This window comes from Podarcis liolepis (genome assembly GCF_965112155.1).
Source record: "Podarcis liolepis genome assembly, chromosome: 3".
In the NCBI taxonomy this organism is placed as follows: Eukaryota; Metazoa; Chordata; class Lepidosauria; order Squamata; family Lacertidae; genus Podarcis; species Podarcis liolepis.
Window position 1 is genome coordinate 56,195,021 of NC_139557.1, and position 27,676 is coordinate 56,222,696.

The 27,676-nt window shown below is 38.6% G+C and overlaps 1 protein-coding gene across 15 annotated transcripts in view; it reads right to left on the reverse strand.

The window, feature by feature from the left end:
- FAM184A (family with sequence similarity 184 member A) overlaps positions 1-27,676 on the reverse strand; it is a 70,645-nt gene continuing 42,969 nt past the window's right edge. For 3 of the 15 annotated variants that reach the window (XM_083497756.1, XM_083497757.1, XM_083497758.1), the window contains 11 exons: positions 27,214-27,339; positions 26,920-27,066; positions 14,907-15,119; positions 14,246-14,399; positions 12,229-12,356; positions 11,110-11,294; positions 10,460-10,606; positions 7,184-7,301; positions 6,073-6,177; positions 3,221-3,420; positions 1-1,700 (listed from right to left, as the gene is read on the reverse strand). In XM_083497756.1, the coding sequence (XP_083353882.1) occupies positions 1,619-1,700; positions 3,221-3,420; positions 6,073-6,177; positions 7,184-7,301; positions 10,460-10,606; positions 11,110-11,294; positions 12,229-12,356; positions 14,246-14,399; positions 14,907-15,119; positions 26,920-27,066; positions 27,214-27,339 (1,605 nt within the window). In that variant the 3' untranslated portion in view covers positions 1-1,618. Of the gene's footprint in view, positions 1,701-2,328; positions 2,423-3,220; positions 3,421-6,072; positions 6,178-7,183; positions 7,302-10,459; positions 10,607-11,109; positions 11,295-12,228; positions 12,357-14,245; positions 14,400-14,906; positions 15,120-21,746; positions 21,789-26,919; positions 27,067-27,213; positions 27,340-27,676 lie in introns of those variants that run through there. The other 12 variants (XM_083497755.1, XM_083497750.1, XM_083497751.1 and 9 more) reach the window with 10 other exon arrangements.

The window sequence follows — 27,676 nt, forward strand, 5'->3', positions numbered from 1 at the left end:
TCATAGCAAAATCATCCAGTGTGTTTTATTTCACACAACAGCCAAGAAATCTGACTTTGACTCGATATGGCTTTCTTCTAATGTAAAGGCTGCATATACCTACAGTTAAATCCATCAACCATAGAGTATCTGCCAAACACTGCTTTAGATTAGCAGCAAAACATTAGAACGCTGCTTCCAGTGAAGCTTTCAGGCTGAGTTTGCAAGAGATACATTTTTAAAATTCTGATTTAGAATATTTTATATTTTATATGAAAACATACAAATTATTCTTTTATACATATGCTACATATAAAACTTATTGTAACTATTAATGGTACCTTTGATTATGTTTTTGCATAATGGGAAGACATGGTCAGGGCTTCAGCAGAAATAATGAAGAGCTATAATTCTGTATCGAAGGATAAAAATCTTATTTAAAATAACCAAGCAATCCCCCCTCTTTTTTTTAAAGATACAAATATCAGGTCTGAAAGTACATTCATAAAAGAAAAAAATTCTTCCTGAGATTACCAGTGTCAGCTGCATTGTGGTAATCTTGGAATTGACAACATCATCAACAAAAGTATATAAACCAGATTTGCCATAGTATTACGTATTTTCTGCCAGAGAGATTGCACATCTGTAAGACAAGTGTAATAGAGTGGAAAATCAGGCTCATTTGCCATATGAAAAAGGTCATGTGGTCCCTGACTTAATTTTATAATGTAAGATGGAAAATCTTTCTTTGTAAGTTAAGTATGCTGGAGCTCTAATGAAAGATTTGCATGCTTTATTATGCATAATTGATTTAGCACTATTTTTTTTTGTAAAGCCTGAGTTTTGCTCCCAAATTATAATGTCCTCAAAATGCAGATTTCCATAAATGATTATTCATTAATACAGCATTACATAGTGTAGTACCCCACATGTTCTAAAGAGCACCGTCTTTGTAGATATTTATAAAATATTTGACAAAAGTTTGATGAAATCCAACATTAAAATATAGTAATTATAATTACTAAAGGGCAGATCAGTTGTAGATAAGAAATAAGGATGTCATGTTCTTAAAATCACTCTAAAGGCCATCAGCTATACTACTGCTATTTATTTTGCATTCTTCACCACTTTTAGAGTAAACACAATTTTAAAAGTCAAGTTCTACAAGATAACTAAATAAAAACAGAAGGATTTAAACATATCTTCCCGCAGTCTGATTTTTAAACTGTTGACAGTTTATTTTGATATACAATAACCATGCAACTGATTGCATTTGGGATGGGAGACAGGAGGGGGAAAGCCTTTCCTGAAACCAAAGAAAAAACATATTTATAGGAAAATGGGTAGGAAGCTTTAAGTTTCTTCTACGAAAATTTGTTATGCAGTAATTACAAAGTTTAAATACTCTTCCATTTTAAATAAAAATAAAAGTGTCATTAAGCACATTTATATTACCATGTCAAGTGATTCCAACAAATATCACATAAAATACAGTGCATTTTCAAATCAGAGACAAAATACTTTCTCATTCACAGTGTTTGACATATTACAGGTAAGCTTGTTCACATAAGGGTTTATTTTAAGGTCATGCTCTTATGAACAGTCCACACCACACTGTGCCACACACAAAAATAATCTCTCAGAATGTGAAGTAACGGGCAAACCATTCCTGACGTTGTGGATCGGGTGAAGCCATTGGAGAAGCTTCAGTCTGAGGAGGGCTAAATTCATAAAAAGAAAAGACAGATTTAACCTACAACCAACAGTGAAAATGCAGAAGGCCTGGAAAAAGCACAAAGAAGCCAATACATAGCACACGATGTTTGCAAATCAAGTATCACGTCATAGGATAACCTGATTTAGTTAATGCCCATTTTTACTATTTCCGATCATCCACTCCATTGGAGAGCATCAGCAGCACATGGTCACTAAGCCACATAAGAGGGTGGGGGAAAATAGTATTTTTGGGGAGGCGGGGGAATGAATGGGATGGCTGCCTTTTAAAAAAAATGTACTGTGGGGAAAAGCGATTTTTGGAAGATCCTCTTTTAGCATCCTTTTCTTCTGGTCAAATTAGTTGTCAGAAGTATGATGCAAGCATCATATTCTTAAATACGTGCAGAATGAAAACTAAACTATGTATTTTAACTGTTTCATAGCCCAAACTGAATTATTGTAGGTTCATGCACAAGGGGTTAAATATGTTATAACAAGAAATTCAGTGCAAAGCAAACACACTTGCCACCCACAAATATAATTCCCAAATATACCTGCATGATGTAATCTTTATATTACTTTAACGTGCTAGTAAAATGTAATTGTTAGAAAAATTAATAAAATAATCCCTACCGTTTTTGGGGGGTAATACAAGGCACGAAATAATTTGCAATGGAAACTCCAGCATCGCAATCCATGAATTCATGCACATGCATGTTAGTGACGCCTGAGCGAACATGCATACCACATGCACAGGGAAAAATAAGGAACATTTAATATTACAGGAACTCTACTTTGCCTTTAGAAAAGAAATACTATAAAATTTTATCATTCTCTCTTCTGCCCCCAGACTATATTTTGCAGGTAATACTGAAGTTGAATTAAGAAGCAGTATGGAAAGGGCTTTTACTCACCAGACTATCAAGCACTATATATTTGACTTAATCTGATAGTAAAACTCATTCCATCACTTCCTAAAGCAAAGCTAAACTTGGGTATTTTAATGCTGAAACCCAGCATTAAATACATGCAGATATTTACACATATTCTAAGCTTGCTTCCAATAAAGATTTTATCTGAGGTAAGGAAAGGGAATAAATCAGCACACATTCATCTAACACAGAAAACAGTTTTTTCAGGTAAGATCCACTGTTACACAATAAAGACCTTTAATATGGGGATTGTAACATTCTGAAAGGACAGCTAGTAATAACACAAACATTTAACACAATTGTTCATAAATGTAAACAATTGAAAGCACATGAACCATACTGACTGTGTAGTTCATTAGAAAAACGAAAGAAGGGTTCCAGACTTATTAGAAAAGGGGAGAGGAATTACATTTCAACAAGTTTTACAATAAAAAAGGAATACTGTAAAGAGGCTTAAAATATAGTGTGAAAATTAAGATTCGAAGTAAGATTTGTACTCCTGTGTTGTTCTTAAAGACATGTGGGTTCAGCTAAAAAGAAATAAAAAATTTCTCCAAGTTAGGAAAAACAAAAACTGGTGAGGCAGTGCTCACCTCAAAACCGTCTTGGGCTCTTTGGGTGGTATAGGATGTGGAAGTGGTCTGCTGCTGTTGAACTCAATATCATGGATGGGTGAATTTGGAATAGGATCCAGGCGGTTAGCATGTCCATTGCCCACTCCACTAGATTCCAGAGCACTTAGATTGGGGACACTCACAAACCTGTTTGCTGATTTATCATTCTTCTTCTTTTGCTGCATTGAAAATAACAAATGTAAGGAAGGGCCTGTACAGATAAGGAAATTACTTGGGCTTTTAAAATTCTCATTTCTTTGTTTCACCTGAAAGTGAGGGTTTGGATATTATTTATTTATTACAGTTTTAGTACAGCTGCATTTAAAGCGTTCTCCAGAGGGATACGAAAGCTAAATGCTCCAGCCAGTTTACTGAAATATTGAAGAGCTTGACTTAGCTTTAAATAATTTTGATAGTTTTAGTCTGTATGCAGATTCTTATTCTTAAAGAACAATGTTAACTTTCTGGTTTACACTAACATGGTATTGGTCCAACTACAGAAATGTAGTGGGAGAATCTGTTAGTTTCTAGTCTAATTACAGCCTCTTCCCAATCCCCATGCAACTTAAAAGAAAACTAGTAAACTTCACTCCTTAAGGAAATCTGACAGATAGAAAAAAAAACCCTCTCTATGAAAGTATATAATGGGCTAGATCAAGACTTAGTCACAATGAGGGACCCACATGTGGGGGGCTGCTGAGGGCCCAGTCAAACATGGTTCCACAGTACTTTGTATAGGACTATATTATCCACCAACACTCTTTCTGTGGCCATGATCTTTCTAAAATGTTTACTCACAAATGAAACTTGTTTAACAAAGGTCTTTAAAAATATTAATTAAAAGTTTCCTGTTCACAGAGTCCGCTTGTTTAACTGCTTCCCTCTTGGTTCTAACTGGAGAACTGATTGATAGCTCCTTAATTGCTCCTTGAATAATCACTCTCTTAATTGCCCTAGTGTCAGTTTATGTTCTCATTGTGGTGGGGGGCAACATTTATTACAGATCTATTGAGTTTATTATTCTTTTCATATTTTATGTCAAAATAAAACTATAAGGAATAAAAATAATGAAAGGAAACCAGTCATTGAAGCCTCCCTGGTGAGAACAGAAAAAATAAATAAATTGGGACAACTACCATAGTTTCAAATCGACAGTAAGCAATAAAATGGGAAGGAACTGTAAATAGGAAACTTTTCTCTAATCATATACGAGACCTGAGAAACCTCAATAGTACTTTCCTGTCTACACTGGACAGGCTGGTCAATTGTGTTTTATTGCCGCAAAAAAGAGAGCCACAAATCAGGTATGACAGGAGTTTAATACTGAAAGCACTTGATAGCTACACTTTGACATTGTCCCAATTCTTTGTAAAATGTGGGTGAATAAAGAATGGCAATTCCAGAGGAAAAAGGCTATTGTGAAAGCAACCTTAGTGAGTTTTTCCAGCCGCATGCCAGGCTGTTTCCACTAGATGGCACACATGGATCTATTCTTCAGAGTGAAGTATCCTTACTGCAAGACTCCAACAGACAGATGAACTGGTGATGCCACTAATAAGATTTTAGTATCAACCATTTATCAATTTGCAAAAACCAAACAATTATTTGCTTTTTTTTATCAAGTCAAAACTTCAATTTTGCCATAACATTTGTGATGTTTTGGTTGGTCCTAATATAAAAGGTATTGTCAAACTGGGTTTTACTTTTTTTTTCTAGACCAACACTGCTTCCCTTGCTTTTTCTCCACAGTGTACATGGGATTTGGATCTCAAGAAACAACTTCATAATGACTGCACATCCCCTGCACAATTGAATAGTCATCTAGAAGCGGCCTAAGAGATCAAATCGCAGAAAGGACTAGCAATGTGGAGATTTGGAAAAAGGAAACCTCCGTGTCTGCAGTAATTCTTAAAAAGGTTTGGATTTGTCGTCCCAGGCAGTAGGTTGTGGGGGACAGGAAAATAGCATCCTGCTCTGATGTTGCTGCATGTCAGAGGGGAGAGGCATACCACCAACCTCTGAAGTAAGTGGAGCCTGGCTGCAATATAAGGAGTCACCGAGCATGTGCTGTACCCTTCTCTCTCATGCCATGTCACTGTCAGGACCAGCAGGAATGTAAAGGAGGAGTCAGGGCCTGAGGATGAGGAGGTATGGCTGGCTATGGCCTACCTGCTTATTAGAAGACATGGGTGACCATAGAAAGCCCTGCTTCCTTGCCCACCCCAGGAAGAGAAGTTGAGAAAGTACAGTGGCAGAATATGACATGAACCTGTAGGCTTCCTTCTCTCGGACACTACTGAGAGAAGGAAGCCTGTATGGGGCACAAAGGGGAGAAAGACCTTTGTCCCTTCATGCCCTGCCCCCCTGCTGCCAGCATCTTGCCACTGATAGAAAGAAGTCTCTGGGGGCGTCCTTCTTTCAGTTCTTTACTGAAAAAAATCAGTAAAAACAAAACTGCACACTCTAAAACATAATACAGGAGCGTATTGCTGCATCATACACACTCCACTCTGCCCATTCCGTCTCCCCAAGAACCAAACTTTAAGCCTTGGGAGAACAAACCTTGTATTCTGCTTGTGCTTTGCTTAGTGGGAAATAAACCACAGCGTAGGCGTGCAGAAGTGGGCACAATTCAGCAGCATGCACTAGCACACTGCTCATTGATGAGAGCCATCATTACTGACCATGGCTTACTGTTACTGATGCTGTTGAAAACCACATGCAGCTGGCTTTCTTTTGTGTGTCTTTCACAGTGTTATTGATCCTTTTTATTTGTGTAATATTAGTAATTCATGTTTTCCCAGTTTCGACATTGTAAATGTATGACATACCTTCACCAGAGGGTTAATAACACCAACATTAGGACTTGCATTAAACACCTTGTTGAAGTTAGTCTCCCTATTGACTAGTTCCAGTTGATAGAATTTCTTGTCATCCTAATAAATAACAAAAAGATTAAAATAAATTTCTGTATCAGTTAACTCAGGTATTAAGTTACTGTGGCCAGATTGACATTCACTCACTCAAGAGCTCATTAATTACTCAAATCTGAAGGTTTAGAACTTAAACTCAAAACTGTAACTCATTACCAGAAGTCTGAAAGGTGGTCATTTTCATACTCAGCATAATTCTTACATTCATGAGTGTGCCAGAGTGATTCAACTTCATCCTCTACATGGGGATTTTTACCTACTTCCTTCCTTTCATGGACAGCTGTACAAAGAATTGCATTGGCATTCATAACTTCCTAAAAATTCTTTGGATGCTGGGATCATGCCACTGGTTTCATCTATGTCCCAAACCATATTTGCAAGTTACTTCTATATCACAGCAAGGAAAGCCACCAGTGGAATCCACCATAGCTGGGATGAAACAATGGGATTCTGAGTTCCTGCTGGGCATGTGTCCTTGTGCTAGCATGCAAGTTTAATAGGAAAAATTGCAGTGGCTCACAGAAATTGGCCGCTCAGGAACACCACTCTACCACCCTAAAACACTGTTTTTTTCCACTTTGTACACAACATCCAAGAACTTCAGAAGATAAGAGAATTATCATTTTGCACTCCCCACCTCCTCCAGTTTATGAGGGCTCACTTAGGGTTCCCTGTTGGAGGCTCCCCCAAATCCTGAAGACAGCACAGGGAAAACTAAACATTATTTTGAGATAAGACATTAAAATTACTTTAAAATTAAGGATGCAATTCCTTACTTCATTTTGGCATGCTTTTGAACTTACTTTGTATTTATAATTTAGGTCTTTACAGAGTGGTAAAAGAGCAGGTCTTCTGCCTGCTCTAAATCCATTCAGGATTATGACTGCTCTACCATATAAAAACAAGTAATTTAAGGGGTATCCAATGCAAGGACTGTATTCTCAGGAGATTTGACAAGAGTTATTAGCCTTTGGCATGCTCATACCAAAAGAGCACCAAACTGTCTTACAATCAGTTTCTTTATTAGCTGATCCCTCTCAGCAATCAGGTCTTTCAACTCTGCAATAAGCTGTACATCTTCTGGTCTTGATTCCCTGTTTTGATATTTTTCTTCCATTTCTTCTAAACTTTATAGGAGACAAAACATCACCCATGGGTTAATAATAGTCCAAAGTTCAGATATAATGCCATAAAAATCATGCTATCAAACTAACTCAATGAATAAACCACAAGAGCTATTATGTGATCTTCTACATACTAACTGATTTCTTTAATGCTTGGCTACAATAAAGGAAATGGCATTTTGAGCTTGTGGGCCACCATCTGCCATAATCAGAGTGGAAGCCACATAACCGATGTTTACTTCTTCCCCACAAAAGATACTAAAGCTAAAACAACTAAAACAAATCCACAAATGTGTAAGACAGTATCAGACTAACTGCTGAGGAACAATTTAACAAGAACAGTGTAAGTGCCACAAACGACAAATAGCAATTACATCAAGAAAATCGTGAGATGGCTTTAAACAGGGAATGAAGAAGCATTAAAGGAGAGAATGGAAATAAGCACACCAATTTACATAGAAGCTGTAAGGAAAGCCTAATAAAACGAAGCCTAGCATTCGTAGAGGTTAGTAACTTTTGAATACAACTGTAGATTGCTACTTGGTATTGAATCATTATTCATATTCTTGAACACTAACAAATGGGTTAAGAATATTAATTTCCAGATGACAATAAATGAAAGGGCTAATTCACAATTAAGCTTTATCTTGTAGGTGGGCCATGTTGTGGGGTGTGGGGAGCACAGGTGTGAACTGGGGCTTACATGATTGGGCTGTGAACCTGTCCTGAGCTATCTATCAATTATGTCTGCATGGAAAAGCACTTTTTTCTAAAATTACTTTCAGAAGAGGCAATGGAATTACAAGTAGGTAAAATACCTTAGAAAGTACCTTCTATCAGTCAGTTAGTCAGCCCAAATTTGACTCTCAGAAGGGCTCTTGGACTAGATCTAATGCAGCAGTTTCAAAGGAGTATGTATATAGAAGTAGACACTTGATTTTGATCATACATTACTATCTAAGCTTCAGGCTCAGATGAATGACAGATGATGAACAAGAGTTTATTCAGTTCATCTCATATCCTAGCACTAAGATTATATCCCCTGGCTAATTGCTGTTAGTCTGGTTGCGTGGAAAGTTTAAGAGAGTCAAGTAGCTCAGATTTCCTTATATGGCAGTTTTTTCAAGGATACAATATTTTTTAATCTGACCATAACCATGTGCACGAAAATAGTGTAAGAGATGCTTACAAACACTTTTGTGTATAATAAACTATTAAGTAGAAGGGGAGATGGGGTGTGTGAAGAGGTACAGTATCACATAAAGAGGGAATGAAGATGGAAGAAAATCAAAACCAAGGCCAATGTAGTAGTAGTATGATGAGGTGCTTCTCCTAAAGATTAAATTCTCACTTCAAAGATATATAAAAATGCATTTGTTAGCCAGTGTATTCAAATAGTAAATACAGGCATGGATGGAGCTTAAGCACAGCAAGGGACCAAGATTGTGTTTGCCTGCTCCACATTCCCTAGAATCGCAGAATCGTATAGTTGGAAGGAACCCAAGAGTCATCTAGTCCAACCCCCTGCAATGCAGGAAGCTCCTGCAGCCAATCGGAAGCCGTGGAAGCCCGGTCGGACATTTGGCTTCAAAAAATAGTTCCCAAACGGAAGAGTCACTTCTGGGTTTGCGACGTTTGGGAGCCAAAACATTCGGGAACTAAGCTGTTCGACTTCCAATGTACGACTGTACTGTAAAGCTGGGAAAAGGTTCTGAAAAGGTTACATCATTTAGGTCTTTTTTGGTTAGAAAAAAGGTGAATAAGTGGCGGACATGATTGAACTGTATACAATTATGCACGGTGTGGAGAAAGCTTTCCGCCCTCTCATATAATACTAGAATCCGTGGTCACCCAATGAAGCAGAATGCTGGATGATTTAGGCCAGACACAAGGAAGTACTTCTTCATACAGCATGTAGTTAAACAATGGAATTCACTACCATAAGATACGGTGATGACCACCAACTTGGGTGGCTTTAAAAGGGGATTAGAAAATTCTTGGAGGCTAACACTATCAGTGGTTACTAGCCAGGATGACTGTAAACTCCCTTCAATATTGGAAGTGGCATACTTCTGAATGCTAGCTCATGAGGACTACAAGTGGTGAGAGTACTGTTGTGTTCATGTCCTGCTTGTGGGCTTCCCAAAAACATTTGGCTGGCCCCTATGAGAACAGGATGCTGGAATACATGGGTCTTGGGTCTGATTCAGCAGGGCTCTTCTTATGTGACTGAATACTCTCCTGCACACAGAAAAATGAATGTGTCAGAGAAAAGGACTGTAAGCCTAGCTTTCAAGCCATGTTGAATTTTTAAGTTAAGGTTTCTTTTTTAATCTAGAGGCATATTCGAGCACTTGAAGCAATCTACCTAAAGCTGAAACACTGCTGTTAAGTTTGGATTGAAAGTTTGAAGGTATTTTTATGTTAAAAATAATAATTTCATAAAAAGAGAACCAGTCCACTGAAGAACAGCGAACTCCACTTCCTACAAACCCCTGCAGAATTGAAACAAAACTACCAAAACTTTCTTTTTCTTCTACTACATTTTACTGCTATTGCAGGACAAAAGAAAACAAAGAGACAGGGACAGAGACAAGGATAACTGACTTAAAAGGGACAGCCAAGGATGAATCAGACACAGAGATTAAATCAGACACAGTTTTCAGAATTAAACTTTTCAAGGCTTTTCATATATGTCCATATTTTGCCTAAGTGTTCTTTCACTAATGACAGGCTAAAGGAGCCTTATCAGAAGTGACACATTTGTGGAATTCCCTCCTCAGGAAAGTTTGCCTGGTGCCAACACCGTTATCCTTGTTCTCCCAGGCTTTTAAATGTATTTTGAGCTGCAGTCCTATCCATACTTACCTAAGACCCACCAGTGTCAATGAGGCTTTCTTCTAAGTAGATATGCATAGGATTGCACTGTTCTCTAACATGCTATATTTTATCTTGTTTTGCAGAAAGGCTGTGGGTGTGTCTAATTATTCCACCAAAGTTAGTGGGTACACCAAAAAAAGACAAGTTTGGGCTTCTTTTTGAGAAGTTCCTCCACTTGTGCATGTCTCTCCAATGTCCATCATAATTTACTGAGTAATACTGTAGATCATTCCATTCAAACTCTGCCCACATACGAAATGGTTTAATGTAATAAAACTTACGAAATTTGCAAAGCTGAATTAATTTCCTTGAGCAGCTCTTGGGTCTTATTAAAATCTGCCAGCATGCTTTGTCTTTCTCTGATGTGGTCTGCTGTCATGACATCCAGCTCTTTCTCATGTTTCTTGTTTAAATCTTGTTCATGCAGCCTGTTTAATTTATTTTATGTTAAAAAAGGTTATTCTTACACCAGCTTTGTTCATCTTGACTTCCTGCCATGTTTGCAAAGGATTTGTGCATAGCATCACTGAAAAGAGCTACAAAATCTAATTCTGCTATTTTTGTTTCTCTAATCGTCTAGCTTATTTCACTAAAAAGTCATCTCCTTTAATGCTTTGCAAATAAGCATGGTGAAATGTAAACAAAAATATACTTAAGGGCACTTTAATAAATATTAAATAGTAGGTTATGATTGTACCTTACCAATAGCTAATGTCCTCTAAACTCTGCAACTTGCAAATATTGTGGGCAGTCCAAAACTTAAATTTCACTGTTACTTCATCTGACATCAAATGGGCATATGAATCTAGCAATTTAATCTGACTGCCTAAAATATTCTAGGTAAGTTTCAAAAAATCAAGTATGGCCCTTCATTAATTTTAGGTTGCCAAATCAATCAGAACATATTACCTGACATTGCAAATATCCATACCTAATTTGTTGGTTGGATTCACTACGTATTCTGAGAACCTCCTTCCCTTTAAATTCCAGTTCCTTGGTTAGTGCACTTATGTTCTCATGCAGAGCAAGAATCTCCTTATCCAGTTCAGATATATGGTGGTCTCGATGCCTCAATTCATCCTGTAGATCTGATATCCGGCAAACAAACTCTTTTTCCTATCAAGCAAGTATCAATAAGTTAAGAATACTTTATATAACATCTTTTTATATGACGCACTTGCTTCTGGTTGAATAAACATAACTTACTTTCCCACTTTTATATTTCTAGTTACTAGATAAGAGTAAAGAATCAGATTAAATTTAGAAAGGCTACAAATGGCAACATATAAAGAACTATAGATAGGCATTTGTACCTCCCGCCCCTACTTTGCCCTATTTCTTCTCCTCTGCAAAATATGGTGATCATGTTAGAGCTGAAGGGAGGGCTGAACCATCATTATGAAAAGTACTTATGGACTTAGAGACAGAGCTGTGCTTTTCTACACACACACAAATTTCCTGTAGGCTCAAGACTAGCACCTCCATGCTACCCTCTGCTGCCAGAAATACTCTCCAGCAGCACAAGTGAAGTGCACATGTGCAATCTTCCCAGGAAGGTTTTGGGTGAGGTACTGAGGTTCATTCTGACCTTCCTGCTATTTTTCTGCAAGATTAGGTGGTCTCTGCCCACTGGTTCCCTTGAGCATTATTAACTGAAAACCAGGGGTGGATTTTCTAGATCAAACCTTGTTTGCAATGCATGGAAATTGCCATGGATCAGTTTTTCATACATGCACAATTTTGTTTTAGCTGTTTTGGAGGGAAACTACCTCCTATGGTTTCTCTCTTCCCATTTTTGCATTTCTGCAGACCTCTAGGTTCACTTGGGCAAGCTGATACCTCCCTCTTGTCCATAGTTGGTGCCATTTGCCTACATAAGCATCAGCACTTAGTCTATGAAGTTGGAATAGAAAAAATGATATTGACTGAAAGGAGCCAGTATACTAAACAGATACTAAAGGAGTTGCAATTTTTCTTAACGGCAAACAAATGCTCTGTGCCTATAATTAAAATATATTTACTCTCTTTTGGCTATGTGGAAGATATATACCTGGTGCCTGCTAAGCTCTATGCTTCTTTCAAGTTCCATTTTAGCAGCTGCTAGTTCTTGTTGATGATTATGTCTTAGTTGATCAATTGCTGCAGCATGCTGATGGTTTAGTTCTGAGCGCAAAGATGCTGGGAGATAATAAACAGATTTTTTTGTATAGTTCTACAAGTAGTAACCCAAACCACACATATGTATAACCATGCATTTATTGCTTTAGGGGAATGACTAGACACATAGTTTTAAACAAATTTGTTTTCCAGCTATGTTGCCTCCTTTAGCTGAAAAATGTTAAATTTTGTCATACAATCAATCAATAAATGAGTGAATAAATGGAAATGTTTATCAATGAAACAGTTATTATTATATATTAAAATTGTGCTGAATGCCAAATTAAGCATTAAAAACCTTGCAGAACTTTATTACTCTGCAGTGGACCTAGGGTAAGCAATGTGATATTTCATATTACAACTCCAGATACCGTATTTTTTGCTCCATTGGACGCACCGGACCATAGGACGCACGGGACCATAGGAGGGGGAGAACAGGGAAAAATTTCTTTTTCTTGTTCTCCCCCTCTAAAACAAGGCGCGTTCAAGGGACATTCACCAGAGCTTGTGGGGCTGGCGGTGGGGGGAAGCACTGCTTTCCCCCACCACCAGCCTCAAAGATCCCTGAAGCCTTTGGAGCGCAGCGCCCCGCTACCCTGCAGAGGTTTGCGCGCAGCCATCCCCAAGCTAGAACAGAGAGATGGAGCCCTCCGTCTCGCTGTTCTGGTTTGGGAACAGCTTTGCTAGCTTCTGCAGGACAGCGGGGTGAAGGCACCCCGCTGCCCTGGAGAGGCTGTGCGTGCAGCCATCCCCAAGCTAGAACTGCGAGACGGAGCGCTTCGCAGTGCTCCGTCTTCCTGTTCTGGCTTTGGGCTTAGCGGCGCAGCCTGCATTCGCTCTATAGGACGCACACACATTTCCCCTTAATTTTTGGCGGGGAAAATGTGCGTCCTATAGAACGAAAAATATGGTACTTTATATTACAACTCCCATCAGCCTCAGCCAGCATTGCCAATGATCAGGGATGATGAGAGCTGCAGTCCACTTCATCTGTAGGGCACCATGTGGCTACTCTTGCCAAAGGTAATCTAAATACTTATTACATTCCTGGCACTCAAACTGCAGTATTTTGATGCTTGAAAATGTTAGCCATTGTGAGTTGCATGGAATGTGGTTACATAAGTGTTGCCTATAACATTCAGTGAGAGCAACTCAGTTTCTGCCTCATTTTGTGACCCTTTAAAGTTTTATTTCAGTTTTCAATTATTTACGTACTTTTTTAAAGGCTGTTTTTCTTTTTTCACAGATACACACCATTTTGTGACTCCCTGTGTCCACTAAGCATGCTCAGTGGCTTTTTTTTGCATTTACAGGTTGCTCTCTTTTTGCCCCCCCCCCCCCATATTTTCTGTACTTCTGCAAATCTCAGGATTCCCGCATGCACGCTGCTACTTTCCTGCTGTTTCTCAGTGACCCAGTTTTGGCTCTATTTTTGTGAGCGCGGGGACAATGAGTTTGCTCTTTAAAAGGAATTATTAATGATTGATAGTGATATGAATAGGTGATATGCACAAATTTAACACTGAAGAAAAGGGCCCATTAATGAAAGACTGGGACAAAACAGGCAAGATGAGGGATAGCACAAGACATCTGTCTGAAACAGATCATAGGAAAATGTGTATTTCTCAAATTTGGCACAAGTTTCCATTAAAAAAAAAACCAACAACAGAAGCATTATCCTGAACAGTGGGTGATAAATAACAATACTGCACCAATAAAATGGGTAAATTGTGCTATAAAACTCTGAGTATCAACTACTTAAGCTTTACCTCAGAAAAAGTCTAAATGTAGCCCAACACACGGGAAACCACCCATTTTCATTTTTCTGTATATTGGGCAGCACATGCCATCTGCCTTCTGCACCAGAAATAATAGCTTAATTTTTAAATAGTCACATGAAAATACTGTACCAAGCATAGCTTTCCCTTCATCTTCTAGTTCAAAGCGAAGAGTCTGCAGTTCCTGTTCCATTTCTAGTTTGAAAGCATCCATAGCTTGCCTGTGTGCTTCTTTCAGCGCATGAAGTTCTTCTAAGTGCTTCTGTTTTAAACGTTCCTCAAGTTCCTAGCAAATTTAAAGAAAAATTGCTCTATGTGTATAGAAAAATATTCTTATCAATGAGGCAAAATGATTGCTAATTAATAATAATAATAATAATAAAACAACAACCCGCTGTTATTAACCAGCTACCTTTATTTTTTTGTAACTCCAATCCCACAACCTAGAGTGTAACCCCCTCACTTTTCCATTTTCCCACTTTCTGGACAAAATGTGGGTTGTTAGGGCTTTGGTTGGTATGAGTTACCCTTGAGGCCTAGAGGTAAGGCCTCAAGGGTAACTCATACCTCCACACATCCCTCCCATTACAGTTCAAGAGAAGTTAGAACACACATGTGTAGTTTCCTCTATGCCTCTCCACCCCTGCCTTTCTCCCAGTACAATGTTTCTTTGGGTGCTTTCTGAATTCTCAAATGAAGATAAAGAAGTTCTCTGGAGTAATATCTCATAGTTCATGTTAACATACTGAAATCTGAAAATGTTAAGATGCTACAAAATACTGAATGAACATGCCTTTTGCTCTTCTTCTTTTGTTTCCTCCATGTTCTGAAATGCAAGGATATGTGCTTCTTTCAAGGACTTGTGTCTTTGTTGATGCTCTTCTTCTAGCTCTTCAATCTCTTGGGCCAGCCTCTGTCGCTCCTGGCTAAATTGTGCCTGAAGTTGCTGCATTGAAGTCTGAGACTGGGAAAGCTGCATTTCTAGATTCTGCTTCAACAGGGAGATCTAATTCACAGAAAAGCAAAGGTAACTAGAAATTCAAACTATAAACACTGTGTTTATATTTACTGATAGATATTTGAGATTTTTTATTGTGGTCACAATACAGAGAAGTACAGAGATCCACAAGTGTGGTGTCCTGCCTTGCCAAATAGGAGCCCTCCCACACTGCATCAAGCAGTTTCTTATATGGTAGAGGAAAGCTGGTGGGCAGCGGAGAGACTACAGGTGTACTGTGTTCACAAATGTTCTTGCATTTTTCAACATTTCCTCTCTGTATTGGGGCCTATTTTGCTTAGTAACACATTCTGGTTAATAGAAATTTGAATACCCAACTGCATGCAAGTCGACTTCTGTTTGCACAACAGGACTTTCTCTTCCTTTCCCATCCAGCTTCTAGTGTCCTCAAAATCTGCTCTAGAAAGATGGGGGACCCTATAGAGCAGAACCTGGGTGCATGCACAATGGACTACAGGGAGGAGGAAAGGAAGGGAAAGTCCCATTGTGTGAGCAATTTTGTTGGGAAGTTGGCCAGACATCACTGGATGTCACCTACAGTATATGCCTAATCAAGTATTACCATGAACTATAACTAATGAGCAAAGAAATACCACATAGTTTATGGAATGCAGATTAGCAATGTGTCATCACCAGCTGTTTGAATGTCAAGTGCAATACACTTTTAGTGGATTGCAATCCTACAGCCAGCTGAAAGTGGCCAGTTCAGTGGCCACAGAAAGTTAATTCAAGTGCTGCACCACTGGCAGAGAGAGTGTCCTAATGGTGGGATGGCGCTTAAGCCGCTGGAGGACCTCAATACACCCACTGAAAAGATCAAGGATATAGGTGTCCCACTGGTAGTAGGGGCCAAAGTGAGGCATTTTGGTGTGCGTATCAGGAGCAGTCAAAGATCCAAAGGATTTTAAGCCCCCTTGTTTCTCCTACACACCTTCAAAAATGGCATGAAACTTCATCAGCCCTGGGGGGATATGGTGGAGTAATGTCCCTTCCATTGGAATAAACAGCAGAGGTGAGGAATGAAAAATCTGTCACCATCCCATTTCCTGGCCTGGTTGAAGTGAGCCAAAATGGGTATAGATATGTAACTGCAATCCTACACACACCTGGGAGTAAGCCCCATTCATCTCAATTGAACTTACTTGCATGTAGACATGCATAGCATTGTGTTGAGAAATTACTTATCAATTAAAAAATATTATGTTCCATCACCGCAGTCAAGAGACTAAATATCAGTAATTTTTTTTGCCTAATATGTACTACCAAAATCAACGCTAATAATTCTACAGCACCTTCTAAAGAAAATTCATATCCTTTAACCCAGCTGTAATACATGCCATTATTATGAATTTGTGGCATAGCTCATGCCTTCATAAATCAATCTAAAGGCCCACTGGCAGCCTTCAATTCAGTAGATTATTTTCTACACACCCAGTAATGGGCAACATGGGTACTAGCAGGGTAGAGAGCAATGTACAAACCACACAGGCTACTCCTGGTCTGGGCAATGATTCTCGCAGAGTGAGTTATGTAGCACCACCCAGGCCAAGTTCATCAGGCAACAAAAGAGAGTGCAACTTTAAATCCAGCACGCACTCTTACTAGCAAAAAATGAAGCTCCACTGCAGTGGCTTCTGAAGTATGACATCACTCTGCAACGGTGCTACCAAGTCATTTTGATTTGAGAAACACCATTCCAAGACTGAACTCACATGAAACAACAGCGTGGACTGAAGGCCCTTTAAGATTAGTAGTGGGGCATATGGTTTTCCAGATTGATAAAGTTAACTGATAAAATCATTGCAGTCATTAGTATGCTCTGCATTAGTCTGCAGTGGCTCATAGTACAAAACAAAACAAAACAAAACAAAACAAATTTATTACTTATACCCCACCCATCTGCCTGGGTTTCCCCAGCCACTCTGGGCGGCTTCCAACAAGAGACTAAAAATACATTAAAACATCAGTCATTAAAAACTCCCCTAAACAGGGCTGCCTTCAGATGTCTTCTAAACGTCAGATAGTTGTTTATTTCTTTGACATCTGATGGGAAGGCTTTCCACAGGGCAGGTGCCACTACCGAGAAGGGCCTCTGCCTGGTTCCCTGTAACTTTGCTTCTTGCAGTGAGGGAACCGCCACAAGGCCCTCGGCGCTGGACCTCAGTGTCCAGGCTGAACAATGGGGGTGGAGACGCTCCTTCGGGTATACTGGGCAGAGGCCATTTAGGACTTTAAAGGTCAGACCAACACTTTGAATTGTGCCCAGAAACGTACTGGGAGCCAATGCAGGTCTTTCAAGACCAGTGTTATGTGGTCTCAGTGGCCGCTCCTAGTCACCAGTCTAGCTGCTGCATTCTGGATTAGTTGTAGTTTCCTGGTCACCTTCAAAGGTAGCCCCACGTAGAGTGTGTTGCAGTAGTCCAAGCAGGAGCTAACTAGAGCATGCACCACTCTGGTGAGACTGTCCGTGGGCAGGTAGGGTCACAGCCTGCATACCAGATGGAGCTGGTAGACAGCTGTCCTGGACACAGAACCGACCTGCACCTCCATGGATAGCTGTGAGTCCAAAATGACTCCCAGACTGCGCACCTGGCCCTTCAGGGGCACAGCTACCCCATTCAGGACCAGGGAGTCCTCTACACCCACCCGCCCCCTGTCCCCCAAAAACAGTACAAAAATGTCAGTATAGTAAGGATAGTGGTATGTATTAGTGGTAATATTTAATATAAAGATTGAACTCACAAATTATAGCAGGATTTTAAATGAAGACACATTTACAGTGTGATACAGGTAAAACAATAAAGCAATTATTCTAATTACTGATCAGATTTTGTAAAAGCTAATATAAACACTACATATATAAACGAGCAAGCTGAAAGACTGCTGCAACAAATTCTAGTGCCTGCACTAAAATTAACTTGCAGTCATGATAAATTTTTAATTCAGAATTTCCCTTCCCCCATTCTTGGTTTTCTTTATGTATCTGTGGGAACTAGCAACCTTGAACAAAAGATTTAGGGCAGGAGCCCTGACAACAAAAGGGACTTGAGTAGCCTCTTAACTTTGCTACTACAAATTATTTAAGTACAGTGGTACTTCTGGTTACGAACTTAATTCGTTTCAGAGGTCCATTTTTAACCTGAAACCATTCTTAACCTGAGGTACCACTTTAGCTAATGGGGCCTCCCGCTGCCACCGCCATGCAATTTCTATTCTCATCCTGGGGCAAAGTTCTTAACCTGAGGTACTACTTCCAGGTTAGCAGAGTCTGTAACCCTAAGTGTTGGTAACCCGAGGTGTTTGTAACCCAAGGTACCAACTGCACCGTATTTCCTGATCACAAATGGCTGACATGTCCAACATAATGTACTTCAAGCAAAGAGAAAGTGATAAATGTGAAGAGAGAGATAATTTTTCCTGTATTAAAGTGGAAGGTTTTGTTATTTCATCAGAATTGGATGGCTCTTTCTGAACCTTTTGCGGGAATTCTTAGGGGAAAGCTTCAGTTTTCACTGACAACCTTACAAATCATGTAAAGACTCATTCTGGGTCAGGATGTCCCCTCCTAGGGTGGTCACTTATACACTGCCAAAAAGAGAGAGAATGCTTCTGTCTGCTCAGTCTGTTGTCTAGATGCTAACTGTTGATGGACAACTTCAAACCCGCTATCTTTAAACTAGACTTGGACAAGATAGATGATCTGTCTTCTGTAAAGTAGGACACATGACCACCCTATCTGCTTCAGAAACTCCCAATTCTGCCTTTTGTATTTGGCACTGTGGGAGTCTACTTATCTTGCAACAGACATTATATGATGGTGGGTGGGCATGGTTTGGGCCAAACCATGCAGTGGGTCAAATGGAGACGCCTATGGGCCAGAGGTTACACAAACCCTCCATTATCAGTGGGAACAGGACTCAGGAGTGAAAAGCAACAACAACAACAACCCTACACTTGCCAGTGTCAGCAATGCAGACTATGAGCATGCTCAGATATATTCATTTCAGAATAATGTTTAATTCTATAAACTGCAGTTTTCCTTCCTGATTAATGAGTGAGTCAAGAGGGAGAAAAGTCTGCATTTCCCAGATTACACATTGGCAAATAAAGCTTAGAAGCAGCATTAGCTGATGTATCACATCCCTCTTCGGACACATGCTAAGTGGGGAAGATGGAAACTGGCAGATCAGAGAACTGGTGAGGAGCCATTACAAGCTGCCAAGGCAAAATTTGAAAGGGAATAGGCTTAACGTTTTCTGAACTGAGAGAGGTTCAAACACTCCCCAACCTTCCAAAATTCTTGTCCACCCTTAAACAGTACTTCTATCTACAGTAGTCCTACCCCTTCCTGTTGCTGTGTTCCACTCTACTTGCTACACATTATACAGGCCCTAAGCAAGAGTTCTACTCTTGACTTATATGTTCCTGCAGTGCAAGGTCTACAATTAAAGTTCCTCCTAAATCATTTCTCTTGGTTGTGATACCTAGTATATTCAGCTTCTGCTCACACATCACCGAACAGACTTGAACATTAGTCCAATTCTCTAAATAAAACCTGGAAGCAACGTATTTCTTATATGAATTAAATTAATCATTACCAATTTTAACGTATCAAGGCAGATACTATGTAAAGAATATATGCTATTCGAAGTTCCACTAAAAGTGGCAAAATTAAGGACAAACTTTTACGTGTAATACATGCATGTGTGGAATATATTCTTTTATGCATATAAATCAATTTTTAAAACTTGCTATCCCATTTTGAAGTAGAAGAAAAGGGTGATAAAAATCAGTTTGGTCACCTTAAATAAGTGGACTGGATTACTAGCTGCCTAGCACTTAATACTGTATGAACAAATTGTATATAAAGATTCTATTTTAAGCTTCCACATTTTTAAATCTTTTTCTTTTGCTTCTGTTAGTTATCTATTGTAATGTCTCATTTCCTATCCTTGCATTATATTGTTGACACAATGGCAACCAACCTACTAGAATCTGATAATAAATTATGAAAAAAGTTCCGTAACTGTGCAGAGTTTTAATGATCCATAATATATCTCATCATATAAAGAGCCCTATTAAAATTGCACAGAATGTTAATGTTTCCCCAGCATTGATCTTTTACATTCATATAACCATTCAGTGATGAGGTAGATTTCCAAGCTAACATGCAGTAATAGAAATAATCCAATTATGTTAATCAGTATAAATATCCTTTTTGCTCTTCTTTTATCTTTCCATTTGGACAAGAACAAATTTTAAGTTTTTGTCAAAATGTATTTGAGTTAAACAGTTTATTTCTTAAGAAATATTGTTAAATAAATATTATTATTATTAACCACCGCTGCAATCCAAACTGTGCCAAGAGTAGGCAGTGGAGAAACATGCATACAGCCTGTTTTCTTATAGTTTCTACTGCAGCTGATTCTCCAACTGTGTGACTGTCATTACTGTAACTTCGCCCCCTAAGTTTAACCTAACCCTTTCCATAAGAGAGGCAGGAAGGGTGAGACAGGAATAAATAGAAAGCCTTGCCTAGCAGGCAGTGGCACTAGCAGCAGAGCCAGTCAGTGGAAGCAAACACCATTGAACTCAATGAGATTTATTTCTGAGCAGATATGTGTGCTGTAAAATACTATGCAACTCTATGAAGCCTGCAACTAAAATGACACCCTGTACCTGCAAACTATGTTAGTCATTCTAGGAAAAGCTCTACCTACAAACTTTTTTAAAAAAATCATAAATTCATTGCCACAGGGCAGGGATGGTGAACGTGCTGCGGCCCACCCTAACAATTAGCCACACTGCCTTGTTGGGCTAAAGGGAGATAAGAGTCCATCAGTAACTGAAGAGCTGTACATTTCTCATCCCTGCCGCAGGGGATCTTCAACTGTTTTGATTATCCTAAAGACCAAAGTCAATATTCCAGGGAGTTTTCCTAAACATTATGTTTAAATGTTAGCTAGGATCCAAACAGCCTTAAATGAAGTGAAAGGCACTTCCTTATGCAAAAAGGGGAACAACTAATTTATTCCTAGCTGCATCACAGCCCATTGCATTACACACCTCTCTGAAAGGTCTCCTGACCATCACAAGTGGCTTTTCAGCCATGTATGTGTGTGACAAAGTAAGTGAAAGATAGAGAAGCTACATCATGTGTGTATGTAGTGCATAAACTTAATAGCGTATGACCTTCTGGTGACCATTGAGATCCCACTCGTTGATTTTTAAATCTTTGTAGAAATAACAGAATGAAATATAGTAGCCAAACCATAACTGAGTTGCATTATTTATATTAAATTGTAACACGGTACCACACATTTCCATGCTTTAGAAAAAGCTTTATAATGTGCAAATGTACTGCCTGCAAGCTTGCTTTTACATCACATAAAATGACTGTGTGATGTTTAATGTCAAATGATATTAACACATACACATACGAATGAATGAATGAATGCAGCGCAGAGCTTTTTATGAAATTAATGTGTAAACTCTTCCCTTGAACATTTCTTTATTGATTTCAAAGGCTAATGCTCTGAAGCAGCACTGGCCAGTATGCAAGCTGAGAAGTGCAAGCATGCCCTCATGTACATATTGTAAGTGCAACTCACTTACATTGCTGATAGATTTATGCAAAGCTTCACCGAGACAGTGCCGCTATGAAGGAAAGATCACAGGAATAAAGGGAAATATTCAGAAATAACTAAGAAGATGGAATAAAGAAGGGACAGTAAAACACAGAACATTATATTAATTTAAGAAGGAAAAATATGTTGAAAATTGGGCGAAATTGACACAGAACATTTTTGCTATGGCTTGTTATGGAAATCCACTGAACATATTAAAATCACATAAATACAATTTGTGGTCCCATTTTTATAAGAGTTAAATATTGGGAGGAAATTTGTGTATGCTCAAGGATTTTATCATGTTCCTGTATTAAATATTTTTTTCCTTTGATCCAAATTGACACATCTACTTCAGTAAATATACTCTGGAAGAATGGCCAAGTATCTGTTGCATTTCACTATTAATATTTTGTTAACAAAAGCCCTTCAAACATTTTAAACAAACGTTCAGCTATATTTTGACATACATTTTGCCATCGTTTTAAACAAGGTGGCAACATGATTAAACATTGACATCTATTTTATTGCCAAACTCAAACCAATCTGTAAATAATTTGGAACACAACTGAAACTTTTTTTTAAAGATTTAGTTATGGATGTTCCTTAAAATATGTATTTTAAATTGTCAATCCATAGCAAAATTACATTCTACATATAATACTTTAATGTCATTTAATAGGGGTGTGCACTGGTCACAATTGTCAATTTGTATCTGTCTTTGGGAAGCAGTCCAATTTGTTTCAGAACCATTTTGTGTCTTTCCAACTTGACATTATTGGAGATCGAATTAAACCTATTGAAAATTAAGTTTTCTTTTCCCCTGTCCACTATAATCAGGAAACTAAAACAGCTATAACTTTTTTCACAGAAGTGGATGAAATGTGCAGGCATAGGAATCCCTCCTTAGTGGATTAAGCCTTCCTAATTGTAAGCAGATACAACTAGGGAACTTTGTGTGCGGCATCTTTACAAACTGATTTTCTTAAAAACAAGTATTTTTTTCATGTTATGACATAATTAGATTCAGTTTGTAGAATAGGTCATACCTTCAGAGAGGATGAAGGCTGCAAAATTTCAGAATGATACATGTCATAGTTCTCCTACAAGTGCAGATGTTACTATTTCAGAGTGAGTACTATGAGACTCTTGGAAAGCAGCAACAATGATGTAAAAATAGCGTAGATTCCCAAGAAATGACCCTTGTTACTCCAAGGGTCATTGATAGGGTGGGCTTCTGCCTCTCCCCATGGATTTTTGGGGGTACAAAAGAGACCTCTTCATTGACTTGTTTTGTGAAAAACAAGCAGTTTTTCATGTCTCACACATCACTGTGATTGGAGTACCCTGGGAAAATAATTCACACCGATTCATGGAAGACCTGTCCATCAAAATGAAACATCTCCCCCACCTCTCTATCCACTCCCCTCTCAAGCTCTTGGTGTTTCCCCAGTCAGTTTGTTTTGGTTTTTGAGGGCAGGGTGGGTGTGGAAAGTAGAGGCCACGGAGTAACAGAAGCCTTAGGAAAAATAAAAAATTCCTTCCAGTAGCACCTTAAAGACCAACTAAGTTAGTTCTTGGTATGAGCTTTCGTGTGCATGCACACTTCTTCAGATAACAGTATCTGAAGTATTTAATACAGTATCTGAAGAAGTGTGCATGCACACGAAAGCTCATACCAAGAACTAACTTAGTTGGTCTTTAAGGTGCTACTGGAAGGAATTTTTTATTTTGACTATGGCAGACCAACACAGCTACCTATCTGTAACTAGAAGCCTTAGGAGTCTGTGATCCACCTCAAGATGCCTTGTTTATAGTACAAACTGTAACCTTCCCTGTTTCACATTCAGGGTACACAGAGCCGATGCACACCCCTACCATTTATTAACAAGCTGAAGATGTACTGTCAGCATGTATAAGTGGTACATCACCATATACATCAGATGCAACATATATATGATCAATACAATTTTAAAAATTGAATGATGGGTAATTTCATTTCTGGATACATGATTTATGATTCAGACACCAGTTATTTCAGATTAGTGCGAAGCAAAAAACAAAAAAACCTAAGCTATACTAATTCTCAGATCTAGGAAACTGCAAAGCTACATTCATGGCTAAGCCAGCTTGATGTATTAAGATTCCAAACTCTGAACTACTCCTCTGAAAAGCGGGTCCTACACTCTTTGCTTGCTGAGATTGGATGTCAGATACATCTTTTAAACCTGAAATTTGGGACATTATGTTTGTTTACTTTGGATTTTATTTGATTTAATGCTAGGAAATTGTTATCTACATAGCGTAGACCCACTGAAATTAATGCACTTAAGTTAGCAATGCCCACTGATGTGTCTACTTTGAGTATGACTTAACTGTAGTCAAACTAATATTTGTGGGTATTGAGAAAGTCCTGGATGTGATCCTGAATTGTTGTTTGCTGTGTGTGCGCGCGTGTGCGTGCGCATATACTAACAGTCAGGATCACCTACATTCTCTATCAGAGCTACCTCATAGTCTAACATACTTTTCAGCCCGATTTCTTTCCCCTTAATGGGGAAAGCAAAGATATTATTTTGTGTCATCAAGCCCATGATACTTAGTTCTATCTCTAATTTCCAAATAATGTCTACGAGACCACATTCTGAACCATTATCTCAATACAGTGAAGGCCTGGTTGGGGACTGTGTAAAACCAAAAGGTGCAAATGTCCCGGAAGGCCTGTAACTGCTATCTTGGTAGTCAAGATAACCCCAGGACTAATTGGTGTGAGCTGTAACATGTGATCACACATGTTTATCTGCTTGTTTGAAGCCTTATTTGGGATAGAGGAGGCTTCTCATGCTGCCGGCTTGTCAGCTGCTTGCTTATCTAAGAGATGGATGAGAGCTGGGAAGGGGCCTCTAAGCCAGGGGTGAGTTAATTGGACCATTGTTGCCTGCTTAATACCTTGCTTTTTGTATAAGTAAACCATATATGATTAGCACTTCATGGACAAAGCCAAAGTGGTGCTTGCCACTTCAGCGGCAAGGAATCCTGCATTACATTGCAGTATGTGAGTATCTTGCTATACCTGTAATATAAAATACTACAACTGATCACTATGGAGATTTGTGCATCTTTCTTTGGAATCCCTGCAACTGGGTCTATCGGGCCATCAGTCATTTCATCACCCTGGTCTGTATTTGGACCCACAGAACAGGGACTAACAAATTACTTTCAGACAAGAGAGAGGTGCTGTTGGTCAGCAGACAATCTAATTTAAGATTGTGAGTACAGCCTGTTCTAGATGGGATTGCACTCAATTTGAAGGATAGGCTTTGCTCTTTGGCAGTGCTTCTGGATCCAGCATAGCTCCTTGATGCCAAAGCAGCTGCTGTATCCAGGAATGCTTTTGTCCAGTTTTGGCTGGTGTGTCCACCCTTTTCTGGAGAAGGCAGCTCCGATATGTCACCTTGAAGCTAGATTTTTACAACATACTCTATATGGGGCTGTTGCCTTTTAAGTGTGTTCAGAAACTGTAGCTGGTACACAATGCAGCAATCAAATTGCTTTCTTGTGTATGTTTCTAAGACCATATGACACCAACCTTGTTTGGTGTTTCCAGGCCCAACTTAAGGTCCTGGTGGTTACCTATAAAGCCAACAGCTTATGAGAGGGGATCTGAAAGACTGCCTCCTCCAATATGAACCAATCCAGAGGCAGAAATCATTTTCTGAAACCCTTTTGTATGGCCCACCAAAAGAGATCCAATTGGTGAGGAGACATTAGAGACATTAGACTGGCCTCATCCCTGTTCAATTTTAAACATTTTTATTTTGTTTGGCTTTTAGTGTTTTTTTAAGTTGATATTTTGTTTTAATGTGTTACTTATATTATTGTTTTAAACTGTATTTTCTTTTCTTGAAAACTTGCTTGGTGGCCCATTTTATAGCCAAAAGGTGATACAAAAACATTTTAATAAACAAACAGTGAAATTTTATGGCTCTCTACTTACAAGTTAGTCCCAATGAGTTCAATGGGACCTACTCTCAGACAAGCTGATCCTGGGATTTAAGGATTAAACTATATTCTGTTTACCACATTTCTAAAATACACCTATAAATGTACTTTCCCCCGAACACATCAAAATCCATAGCTTACTGTATTTAATTTGTGTGTGTTTTCCTGAATGCATTGTTTGGGATTTAAACCCATGTTCCATCTGTTCACTGCTGATGCCTGCAATGATGCTTTTTAGTTCTGTTGCAGAACAGGAATATTTGGTAAAGTTAACTCGCTACTTTCAGGAGGGCAAATCATTAATTTGAAACCCACCAAAGATATGATGCAATAAAAAAATCTTCCAGTATCCATTAATGGAAGACATATGCGTTCCAGTGGAAACTATGCTGAAATTATTGTTTCCTTCCTGTGACACCCATCCCTATGCTTTGTCTGCTGCATAATTTTTACACGTCTCAAACTGTCCATCCTTAAATAAGTCTTTGTCTTTGTATACAGCCTATCACAATTATTTGATTTCTGCAGGAAACATTTGTAGAACATATGAAGGTCCTATGAAGAATTTCCATACATAAAACCAGGTGGCTTCCAATGTGAACAGATATTTCAGCAACAAACAAGAAACTTATTACTGGATAGTCTTCAGTACCTACATTTTTGCTTTTTGCAAAATGTGCATGTTGTGGATTTAGCTCCTCTCCTTTGTATATTGTGTGCTGTTGGGCTGCACTGGGCATGGATGCTTAATAAGTTTATGTTTTTCATTTTGGATTTTATTGTTATGCATCAGGCTCTGAGTAGCACAAGCTTTTGAGGGCGAGGGATATAAACAAACTGGTAAATAAAAACATTTTTTTCCAATATTTTAAGCTAGAGTCCTCTCAGATGTGAATCACACAGTTAAAGTCTGTCCTTCAGGTCCACAGTTGTACATTGGAGAGAACAGATACCATGGCTTAGCCCTTACAGATTTCCCAATTCACTGCTAATCAAAGCATATTCATATATTTCATATAATTCTGTAACAGACACAATGGCCACCGACTTCAGAATATGATTTCCCGCCTTAATCATCCAACTAGCTCTACAACAATTTATCCCTTTTCAGATGTAATTTCACAACAGTAATAAAGCATGCTAGTAATCATTCCAGTTACCTGATCCAAAAGATCTTCAACTTTCTTCTGCCAGCTATCTCTGGCAGCATTTTTCTCTCTCTCTTTTAGCTGCAGAAGTTGAGTCATTGCTGACTTTTTATCCTCCTCATGCTGAAGCCTTAACTCTTCTCGAAGTTTGGTACATTCCTGCCTAAGAAGAAGAAGCAGAACTAAAACTTTCTGGCCTTTAATAACACTATAAAAATATTATTGAAACGCACAGTTTGGTCACATAACTGCATTTAATACATGCTTTGTTGTAAAAGAAAAAAAACCATAAAATAAAAAGGGCACTTGCCGAAGATTTTCTGTCCATTTTATTTCTAGATCACGGGCCATTCTGTCAACTTTGAATTTTTCCTCTTCCCTCATAGCTACAATCATTACTTCATGCTGCTGTCTTTCCTGGTCTAGTTCCCCCTAGGAACACAAAATTCAAAACATAGGTAAGCAGCAACAAAATGATTTCATGACAATATTTTGCTCAGAAGCAATGTTAGTGCCTTTACTGAATGCTCAAGAAGTACTAGTGATTTTTTAAACTGACTGCTCAGGAATATGTTTTAGTTTGTATATTTTTATGCAATTAATTTAATGACACCTTAAAAATTTGTATTTTGATAATATTTTAATCGTATTAATTGAGTTGCTTGTTCCTATTAACTATTCATTAAAAATACAAGGATTTTCAAGTTCATCAGTGTTATGTAGATAAAACGGATCCTGACTCAAGGATCCATGATAACTTTTAGGTACA